The 21,092-nt window shown below is 36.1% G+C and overlaps 1 protein-coding gene and 1 non-coding gene across 2 annotated transcripts; one reads left to right on the top strand and one right to left on the bottom strand.

Annotated features, from left to right (window-relative positions):
- Positions 1 to 1,750: 1,750 nt before the first annotated feature.
- AIMP1 (aminoacyl tRNA synthetase complex interacting multifunctional protein 1) lies at positions 1,751 to 19,375 on the bottom strand. The gene is made up of 6 exons (XM_049786942.1): positions 19,249 to 19,375; positions 11,871 to 11,984; positions 9,385 to 9,555; positions 8,412 to 8,623; positions 6,421 to 6,589; positions 1,751 to 1,973 (listed from the first exon to the last, which is right to left on the bottom strand). Exons 1-6 carry the CDS (start codon positions 19,352 to 19,354, stop codon positions 1,807 to 1,809), a joined length of 939 nt encoding a protein of 312 aa, XP_049642899.1. The 5' UTR covers positions 19,355 to 19,375; the 3' UTR covers positions 1,751 to 1,806.
- LOC126028942 (U4 spliceosomal RNA) lies at positions 7,496 to 7,636 on the top strand. The gene has a single exon (XR_007502612.1). It is a non-coding gene; the product is annotated as a U4 spliceosomal RNA (small nuclear RNA).
- Positions 19,376 to 21,092: the final 1,717 nt, after the last annotated feature.

The raw sequence follows: 21,092 nt of genomic DNA, 5'->3' as shown, positions 1-21,092 counted from the left end.
CTACTTATCAACTATGGGCCAACACTACATCTTGGGCTTTTACAAAAAGTTAAATTTAGTTATATTTCTAGGTTCTGTTTCTGTACAAGATAATCTTACCTAGCAGAGAGTAAACTCTGTACTTCAATCATGTCAGCAGTAGAAACATTCTTTAAATATTAAAGTTATATAAGGTAATCTAATTAAGAAAAATTAAGGGGCCGGGCGGTGGCGCTGGAGGTAAGGTGCCTGCCTTACCTGCGCTAGCCTAGGAGACGGACCGCGGTTCGATCCCCCGGCGTCCCATATGGTCCCCCAAGCCAGGAGCGACTTCTGAGCGCATATAGCCAGGAGTAACCCCTGAGCGTCACCGGGTGTGGCCCAAAAACCAAAAAAAAAAAAAAAGAAAGAAAAATTAAAAAACACAATCATATAAGATTGTGTCAGTCTTTATTCCCGAGAATAGCATATCTTAAGTACAAAAAAATTATTGTTAATTCATCTTGTGTTCAGTCATCAATAGATGTTAAAACTGCTGTTAATAGTGTTGGGTGGTTTTTGTTTTTGTTTTCAAGAAAAAAATAAAATTTCTATGATGGTACCAAGCAACTTTAAAATATTATCTTTCTGACTAAGCATGCTTGTCTTTTTATTTCTTAATTGCTTTTCTTTCTTATTAAAGATAGCGCTATAAAATAACTACAGGACAAGAACTGTATGAATTCTCTTTGGGAGACTATCTCTAGTCCTACCTCAAGAGGTGCATTTCAAATCATCAGCTATCATTTCAGGGCTGGTGAACTTGAAGTAGTAATTCCTAAATTAATTTTAATCTTTCCCATATCTGTAAGATGAGTGAAAATAAGCATTCAACTTAATATATGGATATATATTTTTACCAAATCAACATGTATCGCTTCATAAAAAATAAAATTCTATCTTAAAGGCACTAAGATACAAATAAACTTTGGTTCGGCACCCAGAGACTCTTTATAAGTTAACTATAATTTAAAAAATTAGATTGCTGGGGCCAAAGAGATAGCATGGATGTAGGGCATTTGCCTTGCATGCAGGACAGTGGTTCGAAGCCCCTTACATCCCATATGGTCCCCCGAGCCTGCCAGGAGCGATTTCTGAGTGTAGAGCCCGAAGTAACTCCTGACCGAGCACACCCAGATGTGACCCCCCAAAAAAAATTAGATCACTTCTTTTACTATCAATTCATTGGAAAATAACATTAGCAACATAATGTAATTCTTTAGAATTCATCATTATATCTTGCTAAATGGAAAGGAAAAATTCAGTACACAGCTAGAACTTTCAGTCTTTTGAAAACGCAATCTTAAGCAGAAAGGTCTGGATTAGTTTGGTAGAAATAGCAATGAAGTTCAGAAGTCATGTATTCTAAATTTTCTGTTACTTCTGCCTCTTCAGAACCCACAGTCCTTTTTGAGGATGAGTTAATATTTATAATTCAGACATTCATTATAAAAAAATCAAAGGTTTTAAATTTCACGCACTCACTTTATCTAAATGTTAACAACAAAATATCAAACTAGTTCTAATTATCTCAAAATAAAAATGAAAAATAATCAACCCACTAATCTGTACCCTTGCTAAAAATAAGCTACTCAATAGCAGGCACTTTCCTACCTGTATGACAAAGGTATCACAGGTGAGAATGTAGGGTTTATCTAATCAATAGAAAATAATATATACTCGGTAACAGTCAAGTCTAGATGAGAAATAACACAAAACGAGCCAGTTATAGTTCAGGTTAACAGGAGCCAAAGACATTTCTTTTTATTATTTGAGCAACCGAAGCCTTTATTTTATGCCACTGTTGGCCATTGTCTGCGCTCTACACACTCCCTTCCCTTTCACTTCGAAGGGAGCCCCCTTGTAAGTAGCCACACACTCTCCGTTCGTGTAGAGATCAGGCTGGATCTGCTCCCAAATCTTCTTCTTTGGATTCAGCTCCTTTTCAGGTTCTCCTGTTGGGGTAAAAAATTCATAGTCAAAATAAAAGTATGAATTATCTAGAGACTTCTAGTGACTTGTTTTGGTAATACATCCTGGTCTTTATACTAGACGAAAAATTTAAAATTTACTGTATTTTATTTAGTGTCAATAATTTATAATCTTTTTGTTTGGTTTGGTTTTGGGCCACACCTGGCGGCACTCAGGGGTTACTTCTCGCTCTGCACTCAAAAATCACGCTTGGCTAGCTTGGGGGACCATCTGGGATGCCAGGGATAGAACCTGGGTCAACCGAGTGCAAGGTAAACAAATGCTCAGTGGTATCGCTCTGGCTTTAATAATTTATAATCTTAACGTTAAAATAAAACAAAATAACTTAAGATTTCCTAATGAACGTTAAGATATTATTTTCCCGTGGGAGGTCCCCAAAATATTAACTTATACTCCTGTCATAGTTGAGAAAATAAATTTTTTACTACATACACAGTAGAGAAAATAAATCAGAAACAGAAGCATAATTTGATAGGTAACAGTTTTATGTATGCAAACAGTGAATGCTACAAATGCATTCTCATTATAATTAATCAAGGTTACATACAACCAATATGTCAAGCAATCCTCCATGGCATAAAAAAATAAAACATTTTATTTTTTAAATAAAAAGTTTATTTTCAAATAAAAAATAATCAAGGGCTAATCAAAATTTGTAATAAAAAATTAGTTAATAAATAACAAGAGGGGCCAGAGCGATGGCGCAAGTGGTAGGGTGTTTGCCTTGCACTCTCTAACCTAGGACGAACAGAGGGGCATCCTAGATGATCCCCCAAGCCAGGAGCAACTCTTGAGCGCGTCACCGGGTGTGGCCCAAAAAGCAAAAACAACAACACAACAATAACAAACAAAATAAAACAAGAAAAATAAAGTAGTTCCTGATCTTCAAATATAAAACAACTTTCCTATAGGTAATAAAAAGAATGTAGCAAAAATAGGGCTACATTCAGTAGGGCTAGAAGAGTTCTGTTTATTTCCTTTTGCAGGTGGAGCTCAGGAAACACAGGTCTATTCTGGTCATTCTCCGCTAGGTGATTCTATGCGAAGACTGAGATGTGGTGCTGCCTTCCTGGTCCTCAAGCTTTGAGGGAGGTTGGGGGCACACACTCCAGGGCTGCCCTGGCACTGTGGTACTGGGGTCTGAAACAGAATTGGCCGCACTCAAGGCAAGCACCTTAACCTTTGAACCAACCATCTAGCTCTGTAGCTTATATACTAAAGTGATTCGAAGTTAAAATTTCTTGAAATTAATTATAAAAGATCTTTAACCATTACTGAAATGAATTGCATTCCATATTTTAGTATCTCATATTATCTGAACTATTATTTCCTACTCACACATATACAGAATAATAAACCTGAATAAATAAATTGTTTGGCCAGGTGATTTTTGTTCTAATTTATTAGGCTCTTTAGAACTACAAACTAGCAAGAAACTAAAACAAACTAAGTATTCTTAGATTCTAAGAATTCTCCTGTGATATGCAAGGTTTCAGAGATGATGGAGTGGTCAGAATGATTAACTATGTTAGTATATGAAATGAAACTAAAAGACTAAGTAGCATAGGGAATTAGAACCTATTTTCAGGTTAATTTTTGTTTGAAACCACTTCTTAGTCGAAAAGTATAGTTCATTTTAAAGTTATTTTTAAAGTCTTTTTTTGTTTGTTTGTTTTATTTTTGGGTCACACCCAGCAGCCCTCAGGGGTTACTCCTGGCTTTGCATTCAGAAATTGCCCCTGGCATGCTCGGAAGACCATATGGGATGCCAAACCACCTTCTGTCCTGGGTTGACAGCATGCAAACGCCCTACCATTGTGCTATCTCTCTGGCCCTATTTTTAAAGTAGTTCTTGTTTGTTTATTTGTTTATTGTTTTGGGGTCACACCTAGGATTACTCCTGGCTATGTGCTCAGAAATTGCTCCTGGCTCCATATGAGATGCCAGGGAATTTAATGTGGTCTGTCCTAGATCAGCGGGGTACAAGACAAACGTCCTACCACTGCAGCACCAGCCCAGCCTCTTTTTAAAGTCATTTTAAAGTTATTTTTCTTTTATTTCACTTTTCAAAGATTTTTGTATTCATGTGCAAAAGCATGAACTTAAAATAATCAGAAGATGAAACAACGTTAACACAACTGTGTAAGTAGCCAAACTGAGTTAAGAGGTTCGAGTACAGGGTTCATACTGGTTTCTTAAGTGTCTCTAATGCCAAGTCACCAAGTGAATAAAGTCACTAAGTAATTTCAATTCACTCAACAGCTTCATCCAGATTAATAACTAATTCCAGTGAAGTATTTACTTATAGTAAAATTTAAAAAATGAAAGCTATCAGAGAAGCAAAATACCTATTGGCATTCATTAATAATTCCATATCAATTCGCAGCAAGCAACAATCAATTAGAGGCAAGCATTAAAGGCTCAGCATACTTGCTGCTCAACGCTTCTACTAGTTCTTCAGAGCCTTAACCAAACAACCAAGTTTTATGAGTTCTATTTCCAAATCTATTAAAACTATGGGTTAATTGAATTTCTTCCTATTATGAACATAACTATAAAAGTTAATTAGAAACTAAAAAAAAAAAGTACTAACTCAGGTATTTTAAATTAAAAAGGCAGGTATTCACATGGAAAAATAAATCAAGATTTATTTATTCTTTGGACACTATATATATATATATATATATATATATATAAAACTTATATATATATATATAACTTATATATATATACTATATATATAACTTATATATATATACTATATATATATAACTTATATATATATACTATATATATATAACTTAAGGGAAAAGGTTTTATCTTTATATTCCAGTTTAGTAAGAATTCCAATTTTATCAAATATACATGAGTTACCCACAAAGTGTGAGATGCAGTGGGAATTTTTGGTATTATAACACCGGAATGGTAATTATATATATGTTCCTTGAACTTAAAAGTCCGTCTTATTAATCTGAGAAATTAGTCAGGATCTGTGGTTTTCCAAAACCATTAGTTTCTAATCTACCAAGGTTCAAGATGTATACTAGCAATTAAAATAGAGATATATGAGAAGGAAAAAAAATACCCCTATGAAGTTTTGTCCATGTTTTTGCTTTATTATTGTTTCCAGGGTCACACATGGTAGTACTTAGGGGATTACTTCTGTCTCGTTGATTGGGTCACTCCTGGTCATGTTTGGCAGTCTTGAACCTGGGCCCCTACATGAAAAGTACAGATTCCAGTGCTTTAAGAAAAAGGGCTTAGCCCTTTGAACTATCTCCCAGCCCTATTTTTGTGGCACTGAGATCAAACTCAAGATTTCACAAATGCAGTGCATGCATTCTACCACTGTACTACACCCCTGGACAATTTGTTAGAGTACTTCTGATTAGGTATGGGAAGCTAAGATTCAGTTAAATTAACCTATGTTTTCACCCATATTTTCTATGTTATTATTCCACTACTAAAACTCCTCATCTATTGATTTTCAATAGTTAATGTCTAGAGCCAGGGAGACAGCTCAATGGCAAGTACACATACTTTGCATACAGGAAGTCTAGGTTTGATCCCTGGAACTATAATCCCCTGAACACTGGTGAAGTGTAGCACCAAAACAAAATGAAACAAAAAGTATAAAGTCAGATCAGCTTTCCTAGTCTATTAAAACCCAGGTGTCTACAAACATTAAAAGTTTTAAATAATTATAAAAAAATATAATATATAATTATATGTGAAACATATAAAAGTTATCAATAAAATAAATATTAAATAAAAAATTAAAAAATAAACATTCCAAAAAAAAAAAAATAAACATTCCAAACCCAACTTTATTTGTTTCTCTAATTTATTCTGGCTTTTACTATTATTCTAGTTAATGAGTTTCTCTTTTTCATTATATCTGAAAGAGATATTTGTCCTCCATATGTCAATAATCCTTTTCCTTATACTTCAAAGACATTTAAAACTTTGACACATCACGAATCTTCATGTCTCTGAACAATTTTATCAGAGAAAATCAGCAACATAAAAGGAAGTTTTTCTTTTAGATTACTGAAAAGTTTTTACTTAAAAGGATTTTTCTAAATCCTAAAGTAAAAGCATATGTGGGTATCATTAGACTTATCAGAAACTTTTCTCTATTTTTCTAGGCTACATTCTAATAATCTACAGCGTAAATGAATTTGCAGCAATTCCTTTGTTCTTCAGCATATCACATACTTCTATTATGAAGGTAATAATATCTGATTAACTTGAGACAAATCACTCTGGTAGCTTCATATAATTGGTGCATTTGTGGAGAGGAGACACCGGTTTTGCTCAATGTGCCATGCATGGAACTAATTCTAAACTCATTTTATAAGCAGTGCTTTGATAATAAGCTAATTTAAATACTGATTAATAAATACTTACCAGGAAAAGCATCAAAAGTAATTCTGTCTCCAGGGACAGAGCCTTTGGGAGGTGCCAAGATTTCAACCTTCTCTGGTGAACTAGCACACATCACCATTGCTTGAGATAGGACTCCCCTCATTTTTGCTGGTTTTAGGTTACAAAGTAAAACCACCATCCGATTTTGCATCTGTGAAACATAAATTAGAGATTGAAGATAGGGATATAAAAAAATAAACATTATCAAGAACACACTAAGGTACCTCTAATATGCTAATTTTATCTCTGTTGCTATGTATTCTAAACTTTTTATTATTGTTATGAAGCAATAACAAATAAGAAAAATAATTCCAAGAACTAGCAATGCATTAGAGTTGAAAGAGTTGAGATAAAATGTTGTAAATATTCACTGAATAGAATAAGTGAATCATTAAGAATGACCAGAAAAATGAGCCTGAATTTCAGTTCCATAAACTAGCAATAGTATAATATATATATAAATTTTGCCGTTTCCTCACAAAATAATATTCAATTAAAAAAATCACAAGATTAATCAAAACAGGCATAACAAGTACTTAGCACTAGCACTAAAAAAAGTTCACATTAACACTACAGTAATCACATTAAGCTAGAACAAATTGAAAAAAAATTTAAATACATTAATAGAAGTACAATAATTTTTTTCATATGTATTTGGTTACTTTCAATAGTAAATGAGATTCATTACACAATTATTTAACATTTCAAGCATTATGTATTAACACTGTGGGATACTTCTATAATTTGTTACAGAATTGAAAAGAATTTAATCAACAAAAGTTGGTGTGCCTAATCCCCCCCCACAAAAAAAACAGTTACTAAAGTTATTTCAATAGGTTAAAAATAACATTCCAGAGAATTAGCACTGTAGGGGAAAAATAATGACAAGGTCCATCTATATAAAAGATGATTTTATAAATGTGCAAATTTATCTTCCATTTTATCCCAAAATCATATGCTTAAAGAAACTGGTCTCCTTTTTGGAGCTCTTACTGAGAAAAACTTTCCAAGCAACTTGAAAATGCCATATATATCAGAACCTTAAAAAATTTTAGCAAGCTTTGCGCAGTGGCAGTATCGTTGCCAATGAGGTTTATCCAAGGCGCGATTATTGCTAATTGAAAACTTTTCCCAATACCCCGCCATGACGACTTGAAATATAGTCGGCATTGGCAATTTTTGACAGTCTCTATGGAGACTGAAAAGAAAAAAAAGAAAGAAAAAAAGAAAGAAAAATTTTTTTAGCAAATTTGTCTAAGATGCAGTCTTTTTTATTTTTTTTTTTGGTTTTTGGGCCACACCCGTTTGACGCTCAGGGGTTACTCCTGGCTATGTGCTCAGAAATCGCCCCTGGCTTGGGGGGAGCATATGGGACGCCGGGGGATCGAACCGCGGTTGTTCCTTGGCTAGCCCTTGTAAGGCAGACACCTTACCTCTAGCGCCACCTTCCCGGCCCCAGATGCAGTCTTTTATGGAACAGATCATAGTTAATGACCTTTACCTGAGAAAAACATACAAACTCACCAGGTGACCAAAACAATAATTTAATTTAATTAAAAGTCAAAAAAAAAAAAAGAAAAGAAAAGAAAGCAACTTTAAAAGCCTGAATGCAAAGTAAGAAGCTGAGTGTTTCGGGCTTTAGAGAATGCTTCCTAGTACTGTCAGATAAGCTAGATACAGATGGTTATATAGAAAGCTTTGTTTATAGATGTAAGTGACAGTGTCTAGAAGAAACTCTAACTTATGAGAAGAGAAACTACATCAAGTCCCGGTGAGAAGTTTTTTCATTTGAGCTTGCTCATTGTCTGTTGTTTCTTTTCTCTAAAGCTTCATATGAAGCTAACTTCTTAGATCACTTTTATGGTAGAATTCACATTATATTTAACCTAACCATTATCGGTTCCATGTAAGGTCAGAAGAAAGTAAAGTGTTGTTTGTGTATAAGGCAAAGTAACTTCAATTGTCCAGATTACCTGCTCAAGAGGAACATGATTCACCAGACCACTGACAACTGTCCTTAGGGCGTTTTCTCCAACATCTACTTCTTCTACATACAAAGAATCTGCATCAGGATGCTTCTTGGCAGTGACGATACAACCAATTCGAAGATCCAAACGGGAAACATCGATTGGTTTAGAGTCAGTGTTTCCCAGTACTGGTTGCTGTTTTTTCTCCTTTTTCTCCCCTAAAGATATTTATAAATGGAAAAATAAAGAAGTCTCAAGTTAAAATACACCACTAAAAAGTATCAGAGTATTGACAGTCATTAGATTAAGAATGTTTTATCCTCCTTCATTTAAGTAATAACAAAGCAAAGAATTAGTCTAGTCAAACATCTTGACCTTTACTTTATTGGTCTATTGAATAACTATCTAGATTTCTAATTAGAGACAAAATAGAAGTGATCATGCATGTCTTCTGGGCCAAATCCAATCCACCACCTTTTCTACATTTAAATTCTATTTAAATTCAGCCCATCTAGTCACTTATGAATAGATGCATTGTCTTGCTCACAATATTAGGGCCCACAAATTTTAACATAGCAACAGAATCATACTCTACAAACATCAGCCCTTCCCTAAAACATCCTATTTTTTTACCTTCTATTAATCCATGCACTTTTTTTTTTTTTTTTTTTTTTTTTTGGTTTTTGGGCCATACCCGGTGACGCTCAGGGGTTACTCCTGGCTATGTGCTCAGAAGTCGCTCCTGGCTTGGGGGACCATATGGGATGCCAGGGAATCGAACTGCGGTCCGTCCTAGGCTAGCACTGGCAAGGCAGACACGTTACGTCTAGCACCACCACGCCGGCCCCTAATTCATATACTTTTAATCTTTTCATTGTAATTTGAACTTTTGCTTAAATACCACTTTTACAACAGAAACAGAACATTATTATATGATAAGCTAGGCAAAAGTCATGTAAGCTTTCAAATTAAAAAATACCTTTCTTTTCAGATTTCTCTTTCATCTTCTTTTCTTCTCCTCTCCCCACTACCTTTTTCTGTTCTTTAGGAACAGGTGACATAGTTGTCACTGACACAGACTGAATCATTTTTTCAGAAACAGTACCATTAGCTTGTAATGGAGCACCAGATGGAAACTGTATTTGTTTCACTAACAGAAAAAGAGACAATGACATTTTCATTAAATCAGACGCAAACATAATTTTTTCAAAACAGATTTACCATAAACTTAAATTTTTCAAAACAAAAATTCAGTTTGATAAGTCCTACTAGATTATAAAAAAGCTACCAAAAATTAAGAATAATCACAACTGAAGAATACAGGGTTACCATTTATTGAAAGCAACAGCTAATAATCATGATGGACATGCTGTTTACATACTGTTGAAAATGCTATATATGAATAAATCCCCTAAGCAGTAAGTTCCATATTCCTATTTATAGATGAACTGAAAAGATTACCTCACCACACAGAGAGTTGTAGAGTAAGAGAAGAATTTATACTCAAGCAGTCTGTCTACATAGACCATATTCTCATGATTTTGGGTATGTTTATTTACTAAGACTTTCCTTAATATTGACTGGGAAGATACTTTTAGTTATTTCAAAACAGGAGTCATTTGTCTATCAGAATTAATGGAGAGATAGCATTAATTTCCCATAATTCTACATAAAGGAACAAGAAGAAAAGGAGAAAAAAGTGGAAAATTATTGCTCTGGCAGCAAGGAGATAGAAGAAATAGGCTCCCTACCACCACATGAATATCATCAGGTATAGCAATGGGCTCTCCCAGCACTGCAGGCTCAAGATGCACTGTTTCACTGGACCTTGGCACTGAACTGCCGACCCATTTGGCCGGCCAATTATTGCCAGGAATGGCCCCGGGTCCCTGAGTACCAAGTAAAAGTCTCTCCTAAACCCACTCCCCCCATAAAAAAAATCAATGGCCTGTTACAGTGTCAACATGCAGTAGTTAACAAGCAGGTCTTTGCCTATCTGCAAGTATAAAAAGGTTGATGATCACTGGCCGTGGAAAAAAACAGAACTTTGTAGAAAGATCTTGAATTTAGATTAGATTTAATTTTGGCTTAGATTTTTTCCAATACTCAGACTACTTTGCTGAGGCATGTGTTTCTCAAACTTTATTGATTTGTGCCCAAACCAGTGTTGTGCAGGGGTTACTCCTGGCTCTGCACTCAGGAACTGCCTCTGGCAGGCTGGAGGACCATATGGGATGCCGGTTATCGAACCGGAACCAGGTCCCTCCCTGAGTCAGCCACATGCAAGCCAAACGCCCTACTGCTGAGCAACCCCTTCATCCCAAAGTATGTTTTTAAGTTTGCTGGAGACTACTGCTTTTTCTTAGTAACAGGAAGATCTACATGTCTGTCAAAGTTTAATACATTCATTCAAACCATCAGCTTATATTAGCCTTACATCAATAGGATCAGAGTTGAAGATTTTAATGTCTAAATGACAATATTCAAGAATTGTGACTAAATGCAATTGGAAAGCAATTTTATAGTGTTAATATTTGAACTGCTTGTTCAATTCTGTATGATTCTATATCTGATATTTATAAATACTAATTAAGTCTTAAATATTTCATTGACAACATTTTCTCCAGTTTAGTTTCAATTTAATAATGATATTTCCTTACTTTTTTACCTTAGGTCAGACTTAGATTACTGTAATTACTGTAAGCAATCAAAATTTTATTCACTGATAAAAGTACTAGAAACAGAGGCCTTTCCTATACTTGAGTCACTTTAACTCACCAAATTTTATATAATAATCAAAAACATTCCCATGTGGTATGCTGCAATTACAGGTACACTATTGCCATTGTTATTTTATAATAATTTAGAAAATTCCATAATTAAAAGTTTATGAAAGTAATAATAATTTTTTCAAATAGATGACAAACATGATTTTGAAAAAGCTAACAAAATACATAATGCATATGAAACATCAAGTATAATAAACTTAAATAAACGTTAACTGAACATTAACGACTTTACAGTAATTTCATTGGGGAATCTGTGATGATCAAAAGGAATAAGGGATCAAAAGCTGAGAATTTCAAACCACCATACCAGGGGTGATTCAGTCAAGACTCTTTTCTGTATTTACACCTTTTCAACTGTGTAAAGGAGAATGAGTGCAGAACTTCTGTGAAGATAAGATGAAAAATCGGGGCCGGGCGGTGGCGCTAAAGGTAAGGTGCCTGCCTTGCCTGCGCTAGCCTTGGACGGACCGCGGTTTGATCCCCCAGTGTCCTATATGGTCCCCCAAGCCAGGAGCAACTTCTGAGCGCATAGCCAGGAGTAACCCCTGAGCGTTACCGGGTGTGGCCCAAAAACCAAAAAAAAAGAAAAAAAAAAGATGAAAAATCAAGTATAATAGCTAATAATATGGGACAGAATATTGTAACTTCAAGAAAACTCATTTCTAGATATAATCACCTCCATTCTGAATTTCTGCCTGAATTAGCTCCTGTTTCAAATCTTCAATTTCTTTCTTCAATTTGGCATTTTCAACTCGAAGTTTCTTCTCTTCTCTCAAAGTTGCTTGTAAAACTAGAATCAAGACAATACACTTAAAATATTACTATTCCTTAAAATGTTCCTTATAGGTAACCAGGGTAAACTATACAGGATATGTTTGGCCAGATCCTTTAGATAAATTTTAATGTATTAAGAAAACTTGGTAGTTAAGAGAAAAAAGGGGAGAAAATAGTGAAATAATAGTATAACTAAAAAAGTTTTATGAGTCTTTTTAATAACATCATAGACATCTTACTAAAATTAAGGGCCAGAATGACAGTAGAAAGGGTAAGGTGTATGCCTTGCATGCGGCTGACCAGAGTTCAATCCTGGAATCCTAGATACTCCCCTGTGCACTGCCAGGAGTCATTCCTGAATGCAGAGTGAGGAGTAACCCAAGTAACACAGGGTGTGCACCCCCCCCCCAAAAAAAAACCCCAAAATCAAATTAACAACAACAAAAAATCATGCTTACTAAAATCAAATCCTCCCCTTTCATCATTACAGTTATCGTGGACAATTTGAGAGCTAGGCTCAAAGTATTACTGGCACACAAATGAAGAAACACAAGGATAAAGTCAGAAATCTCATAAAAGTATTCCCATTTCCATTTTTCTAATCATTAACTTCTAAGAGAAGCTGAATCTTCTTTTCCTCTTAATGTTTCACAAATTGAGTGGATAAATCAATGAGTCAAATAATATCAAAGCTTAGCTCCAGGTATGCATGTGTGTTAAAGATATTTATGTGACATATGTACATTAAGGCAATAGCGTACACATAAAAAAAAAAAAAGATTCTCAATGAAAATGTTCTTGGATACTTTCAAAGTTTATGGTACTTCTGGTTGTCACAGAAAATATATTGACCAAAAAAACAAGCATGCCATATGTAATACAACATGCTAAATATTCCTGAAAAATGAATAACTACTGCCTGATATCTGATAGACTATGTAGTCACCAACTGTATATCTATCTGTACAGGTGAAATTTTAATAATTTCAGCTTCAGTCCTATTTTATATAAATAGACAGTACTCTAATTTGTTGCTTTCTGGGCAACACACATAATGCTAAGGGGCTTACTTCTGATGGGTCTGAGAAGATGATATGAGTGCCAGGAATCAAAGTTGGCTCAGCTGTGTGCAAGACAAGTATCTCAGCCACTGTACCACTACTCCATCTCACATACCGTGTTCTTAGATGGTTTTTATCATATTCTAAATTTCCTAGGCATCAACTACATAAGTCAAGATGAACTATACCACGTTCTATTCAAAATCTTTTTTAGCTTACACTTGTCAGAGCTCTCACTCTTGGCAGTACTGGGGGGGACAATATGGGGTGCTGAGGATGGAACCCACGTCAGCCTTATGTGAGACAAGTGCTGTACTATCTATCACTCTGGCCCTGGTTCTGTTCAAAATCTTACCTAAGGAATCATTTGTAAGTTTGGGGATAGCATAATCATGAGATGCATGCATTCTGGGTAAATAAAAGCATGACTTTACACAACTACTGGAATCTGATCAGCACAAAGGTAAGACACATGCCTGCTGTCAAATGTCATTATACCAGCTGCATGTTGGGGTCACTGAGTACCTGACTCATGTCACACAGCTCTGTTCATCTTTTCAGTTTTCCTCTGCATTGCAGAGAATTATAGATAAGATGTATGTATTTTGGAACTAAATGTAGAATTAGTTATTTTTAAGAAATACTTTCTCTCAAGATAGGAAAAGATTTTAAAAAATATTTATTGTAAAAATGTAACAATAAATACTAGGATACACCACCAAATATTTTAATTAATAAAGGAAAAAATAAACATACAATTTAGTGTACTTGGTGGATTATTTTTTGTTTATGGGCCATACCTGGCAGTGAACAGTCTAGGAATATTCCTGACTCTGTGCTCAGTAATCACTTCAGTGGTGGTCAGGCTACAACAAACTGAAACTGAGTCCAGCATGTGCAAAGCAAGCACCCTACCCTCTGTACTTGTCTCTGACCCTTACATTAATGTACTAATTAGCAAAGTTGAAATGCTGGTCAAGATGGTAAGAAACCATCTCAGTGTCATCACACTCATATATTTATCACAGTATTACTCATAATAGCTAGAATCTAGAAACAACCCAAGTGCCCAAGAACAATGAGTTCTTGGTTTAAAAAAACTGAACTTTCCTCAGGATACAATCCAAAACTTGGCCTTATTCTTAGAGGGACAATTTCCCACATCTCATATTGTTGGTCGAAGAGAAGAATATAATAAGCTGGTTTCTCAAATGCTCTCTGTTGCTCATTAGAGACTTTGTGCAAAAGTTCATTTTTTATGGTATCTTCAATTTGTACAGTGAAAGTAAATAGAAGCAGTAACATCAGAGCAATGGAAAAAGTAATGGCACACAAACACGCACTCAAGTATAAACAATCCCACAATCAAGCAATTGCAAAAAAAAAAAAAAAAGAATGGATAAGGAAACAATAATACATTTTAATCATGGACTCCTACACAATTGTTAGAAAACTGAAGTCCTGAAGCTTGCTTATAATGGATATTCATGGGGAATATATGCTGACAAGAATCAGTCAGATAGGAAGAGACAGACATAGAATGATCAAACTCATCTACAGGATAAAAATAAAACATAGTATGAGAATAATACCCAAAGATAACAGAAATGGTTGGAAGTAAAGTGCAGTTAGTACAGAGAAGAAATCATTAGTACAATAATAGTTTCAAATGATCAGTCTAGACAAGAAATTGGTGCTTAAAGGAAGTAAAGTGATATGCATGCTACACTTTCATTAACAGTATATGGATTGGGAAGATTAACATCATTAAAATGGCAATACCCCCCCCAAAGCTTTGTACAGATTTAATGCAATTACTCTATGCATGACATTCTTCATAGAAGTGAATCAAACAATCCTGAAATTTATTTGAAACAATAAACACACACAAATAGCAAAAGCAACCCTTAGGAAAAAGATGGAAGGAATCACTTTCCCAAACTTTAAATACTATGACAAAGTAATAGTCATTAAAACAGATGGTATTGGAATAAAGACAGACCCTCAAATCAATGAAATAGACCTGAGTATTCAGAGAATGTTCCCCAGATATAAAATCAATTAATCTTTGATAAAGGGGAAAGAAATGCAAAATGGAGCAAGGAAAGCCTCTTCAACAAGTGGTGCTAGGACAACTGGCCATGTAAAAAAGCAAACCCGGACCTCCATTTAATACCATGCAGTAAGGTCGGATCCCAATGGATTAAAGATCCTGATATCAGACCTAAAACCATAAGCTACACAGAGGGAAAAAGAGGCAAAACACTCCATGACATGGAGACTAAAGGCATCTTCAAGGAGGAAACAACACTGTCCAAACAAGTGGAAGCAAAGATAAACAAGTGAGACAATATTAAACTGAGAAGCTTCTGCACCCCAAAGGACATAGTGACTAAGATACAAAGACCACCCACAGATTGGGAGAATCTAATCACCCAATACCCATCAGATATGGGGCTAACATCTAAGATATATAAGGTATTGACAGAACTTAATAAGGAAACAAATCTAATCCTATCAAAAAAAATGGAGAGAAGAAATAAACAGACACTTCCTCAAAGAAATACAAATGGCAAAAAGATATATAAAAAATGCTTGGCATTAGTAAACATCAGGGAGATGCAAATCAAAACAACAATGAGGTACCATCTCACGCCACTGAGACTGGCATACATCACAAAGAACAAGAACAATCAGTACTGGCGGGGCTATAGGGAGAAAGGAATTCTCCTTCATTGCTGTTGGGAATGCCGTCTAGTCCAGCCTTTCTGGAAAACAATATGGAGATTCCTCAAAATACTGTAAATTGAAATCCCATATGATTCAACTATACCATTCCTAGGGATATACCCTAGGAACACAAAAACAATACAAAAATGCCCTCTGCATGCCTATGTTCATTGCAGCTCTATTTACAAAAGCCAGAATCTGGAATGCCCAACAAAAGAGTGGCTAAAAAACTGGTACATATACACAATGGAGTATTATGCACCTGTCAGAAAAAATAAAGTCATGAAATTTTCCTATACATGAGTTGACACAGAAACTATTATGAGTAAAATGAACTGAAGGGAGAGCCACAGACACAGAATAGTCTCACTCATCTGTGGAATTTAAGAAAAATTAAAGATAGTCTGGGAATATTATGCACCTGTCAGAAAAAATAAAGTCATGACATATTCCTATACATGAGTTGACATAGAAACTATTGAGTAATATGAGTTGAAGGGACACACACACACACAGAATAGTCTCACTCACCTGTGGAATTTAAGAAAAATTAAAGATAGTCTGGTAATAACACCCAGAGACAATGAAGATTAGGTTTAAAAGGACCAACCCATGATATGAAATTTAACACAAAAATTGGTGACTGCAGCTAGAGAAGTAACTACACCAACAACTATCATAATGGCAGGCAGGGAGGTGGGAGAAGAGGGTTATGGGGGGATTGGTGGGGAAATGGTTACACTGAAGGGGAGGTGTACTTTTTTATGACTGAAACCCAAGAACAAACATGTTTGTAATCATGATGCTTAAATAAATATTTTAATTAAAAAATAGTATTGCAAACTATGATACCTAAAAGGGAAAAAAAAGAGGCAGAAAAAAAGAGAAAAGGGGCAGAAGGTGGGGAGTGAGGGAGGGAAGGAGAGAAAAAAAGGGGAGGAGAGAGTGTGTCTGCTATAAGGTCAAGCTAACAGGAGAAAAACTGGGGAAACAAGTGGTGGGAATACTAGTAAAGGTTAGAAGCATGTATAACTGAATTCAGCTACACCAACAACTTTTGTCTCTCATGGTAATTCAATAAAAAGTTAAAAACAAAAAGAAAACAAATTATGAGTCAGAGGGACAGACATAAAATGACCACATTCGTATGCAGGATTAAAAAACACACAACAATGGGCTGGAGCAATAGAACAGCAGGGAGGGCTTTGCCTTGCACACGGCCAACCCAGGTTTGATTCCTGGCATCCTATATGGTCCCCCAGCCTGCCAGGAATAATTTTTGAACTGATAGTCAGGAGGAACTCCTGAGTGCCACCAGGTATAACCTCTCCTCAAAAAAAAAAAAAAAAAAGGAATACAGTATGAGAATATCCAAAAACAAATAAAAATAAGATCCAGGTCCACAGTAGAAAGTTTGCCACAAAGGGGGTGAGCAGAGGGAGTTAGAACACAGTGACCATTTACGAATGACAGATGAAAATGCTTACTGTATACAAGAACTGGGTTCTGAAAAAGAGGTAAATAATGGGGGCTGGCGATATAGCATGGAGGTAAGGTGTTTGCCTTCCATGCTGAAGGACAGTGGTTCAAATCCCGGCATCCCATATGGTCTCCTGTGCCTGCCAGGGGCGATTTCTGAGCGTGGAGCCAGGAGTAACCCCTGAGCGCTGCCGGGTGTGATCCAAAAACAAAAAAGAAAACAAAACAAAATAAAAAAGAGGTAAATAATACGCACGGTAACTTTTCAGTAAAAATATTACAAACGACAGTGTCATCCAGGAAAAAGAGGGAAAGGCAGAGCGATGAACAGTGTCTGCCAGAGAGGGAAGCTGGTGAGGGGTGGTGTGTCCGTGGCAAACTGAGTGCATTGGCGGTGGGAAGTGACCACCAGTGCTGGAATACTGTAGGAATGAAACTCAACCATCAACTTAACTGCGAATCTCATGGTGATGCAATAAAAATATTTTTAGAAGGGCTGGAGAGATAGCATGGAGGTAGGGCATTTATTTGCCTTGCATGCAGAAGGACGGTGGTTCGAATCCCACCATCCCATATGGTCTCCCAAGCCTGCCAAGAGCGATTTCTGAGTGTAGAGCCAGGAGGAACCCCTGAGCGCTGCTGAGTGTGATCCAAAAACCCAATATATATATATATATTTTTTTTTTAAAAAGGACAAAAATTAGTTCATAACTTATTTTATCACAGAAGCACTGATTATTATAGTATCTCCAATTTACCAATGTAAAGAAATTAAGGGTTCTTTAAAGATAAAACCAAAGAGTTAGTGCAGGGAATAAAGTGCTTGCCTAATATGCAGCTGATCTGGTTCAATCCTTGGCTCTAATAAAGTCCCCTGAACACCACCTGGAATGATACCTGAGCACAAAACCAAAAGTAAGTCCTGAGCATTACTGGGTATGCCCTCTCACCCAAAACAAAACAAAATAGCCCTTGTGAAAGATAGTGTAGGGGGGCCAGAGAGATAGCATGGAGGTAAGGCGTTTGCCATATGGTCCCCCAAGTCTGCCAGGAGTAACCCGAGTGCTACCGGGTGTGACCCCCAAAAAAACTAAAATAAGAAAGAAAAAGAAAGATAGTGTAGGGGTTAAGGCCCTTGCCTTCTACATAGTTGACCTTAGTTCAATCCCAGGCAACACCAAGTCCCCTCAGTACTATTGACTGAAGTCCTAGATAATCCCCAAGACAGCAGGGTCCTTGCCAAGATTTACATCCTAGAGCCTTCATTGAACTGACAGCCATGTTGGTTAGCCTAGAATTAAGGCCCTCTGAGGAGCACAACTTGAGTACTCACAATTAGTCTAAATCTTACTGGCAGAAACTCAACGGATTTGAGTTCATAACTGAATCAGCCAATTTTCATAACTATACTAATTTAAAGATTAATCTTCCTTCAGCAGTCATTTTGGGGGGAGGGGATGGGGGGGACCCATACCCGGTGGCACACAGGGTTAACTACTGGCTCCGTGCTCAGAAATTGTTCCTGGCAGACTTGGGGGACCATATGGGATGCCGAGGATGGAACCCAGGCCTGTCTCGGGTTAGCTGCGTGCAAGGCAAATGCCCTACCGCTGTACTATCACTCCCCCTTCAGCAGTCTTAAGCAGTATCTTTTCTCTATATAGTCACTATAAACCAATTCTAATCCCAGAATATTTCCATAAACAAAATATTAATAAATCTAAAACTGTAACCTTAGCGATAGCAGTGCATAGGGCACAGAACTGCACACAACTGACCTGGGTTCAATCCATCACATTCCATATGGTCCCTGAGCCTGGCAAGGAATAATTTCTGAGTGCAAAGCCAGGAATAACCCCTGAGCCCTGCCAGGTATGGCCCAATAAACAAAAAGAAAGAAATCTAAAGCTATACTCAAGTAATGACTAAGTAATCATTTTTTGTGCGATGCAGTTTTAGCTATCGGCATATGAATTCATGATTTCCTTAAAAAAATCTTAAATGACTTACTTGCTTTCTCCTTAAGAAGAGAAACTTGCTGCTTAAGATATTCAATAATTTGATCTGCTTCTGCACCCTTCTGCTCCAGTCTCTTCAGAACATCATTTGTTGCCATTTTCAACAAGAAACGGCAGAAAGCCCTAAGTGGAAAAAAAAGTGATAAGTATTACTACAAAAGAAATGAAACTTACTGTACAGTTATTTAAAAAGTGGTCTAAAAGGAGAAATAATTTATACCATCACAAAATTTATTACAGAAACATTTCTTATGGGGAGAAACAAACTAAAAAGGTAGAAATCTAGAAAACTACTTACTCTATCTGAAGAGGAAATCTATTTTCCCCTAAATTCTGGGAAAGTGCCTTTCAACTACATCTTAGGTTAAAAAATTAAATCAAAAATATTTTAAACACAGGGCTGCAGAGACAGTACAGGGGTAAAGTTGATCCCCAATAGCATATGGTCCCCTGGGGATCATTGGGTATGGGCCAGTCTCCCACACTTTTATCTCTCTCCACAAACTTGAAAAAAATAAAGATGGGAACAAGAGGGAAAAGGAACTCAGTAACCTTTACTAGGCCCCTCTTTTCTATCTTGGCACATGAATGTTCTCCCATGTTTGAACCTGATCTCCAACCTAGAGATCTAGCCTAGGGCGTGAATGTAAAGGTCTTTACAGAGGCAAACTGGACAGTTGCACTTCTTACTGTCGTTGTTGCCAAAGTAATCTCTACAAGCATGTTAAATTCGTGATCCCAATTTTAGTTACAGCACCTTATTTTAAATCATGTGCTGGATTTATAGTAAAGAGCAAAGCTAAACATGATCTTTAATTCTTACACACAAGGAAGCATAGTAATCTGAATGACTTTTTTAAGAGGGCTGTTTATGGCAACATTACTGGCATAATACTGATTGAAACTAAGACACATCTTTTTTTTTTAATATAAATTTTTATTTTGATCATAGTGGCTTACATCTTGTTGACAATAATATTTTAGGTACATATTTACATAAAATCAGTGGGGATTCCCATCACCAAATTGTCCTCCCTACACCTCCGTTTCTGTCCTACCTCCCTTTTCCTTTTCCCTTACCCCAGGGCGGCTAGAATATGTGGTCCCCTCTGTATCTAACCCACTACTTAGTAGTCTTGCACCTGTTTGGTCTTGATGCCTCCCTTATTTCCCCCTCTAACTGGAGTCAGGACTAGCTAGTTCAAGTTGCGTGGTTTTGTTTGAAGGAGAGAAAAGTAATAAACTGGGGTAAGAGTCTAATACCCAGAAATTGGGCGGAGTCCTTCTAAAGGCTCTCATCATCAATTTGGGAGATGGAGAAAAAGAAGGTGAAACACTCCACTAGTACCAAAAGAAGTGTAAGACACATCTTTTACCCTTCAGCTCAGTGCTCACTCCATTACTGTGTGCCAATTGCTCCATTTCCGTTTTTAATAATTCAGTAAGTAAAAGCTGAATTTTCAAAATGTTTGTTTCGTTAGTCTCCTTAAAACTTTTAATATGCTAATATGCATAGTTTTTCATAGTGTTAATAATAGGATATATAATAGGGAGAGAGCATTTATTACAGACTGGTTAACTGCTTTATACAGATCACCTATAAACACTATAATTATTTCCATAAAGCACAGAGGAAAACTTGAATTAAAATGAACTCATCTCGGGTCATATGTCCAGTCAGTAAAAGAGGACTAAAAACTCAGATTTGTGTGAGTCAGGAGATATTAAAATCAAATAGTTTTATTTATCCAATCGGAACATAGCTTGAATACCCATTAAGCACTGAATAGGTAAATAATAACAGTGCATGATATAATGGAGACTACTAGTTAGCCA

Source organism: Suncus etruscus, chromosome 14, assembly GCF_024139225.1.
Source record: "Suncus etruscus isolate mSunEtr1 chromosome 14, mSunEtr1.pri.cur, whole genome shotgun sequence".
Taxonomy (NCBI): domain Eukaryota; kingdom Metazoa; phylum Chordata; class Mammalia; order Eulipotyphla; family Soricidae; genus Suncus; species Suncus etruscus.
The sequence above is the reverse complement of the archived record's forward strand: the minus strand, read 5'-3'. Positions and strand labels throughout refer to the sequence as shown.

Excerpts from the sequence above, each read along its gene's own strand:
- AIMP1 (XM_049786942.1), bottom strand. The coding sequence starts at position 19,354 with ATGGCAACAAATGATGTTCTGAAGAGACTGGAGCAGAAGGGTGCAGAA. Across the intron at positions 6,590-8,411 it reads ATCATGTTCCTCTTGAGCAG|ATGCAAAATCGGATGGTGGT; the intron begins GTAATCTGGACA and ends TATGTTTCACAG. Across the intron at positions 1,974-6,420 it reads TACTTTTGATGCTTTTCCTG|GAGAACCTGAAAAGGAGCTG; the intron begins GTAAGTATTTAT and ends TTACCCCAACAG.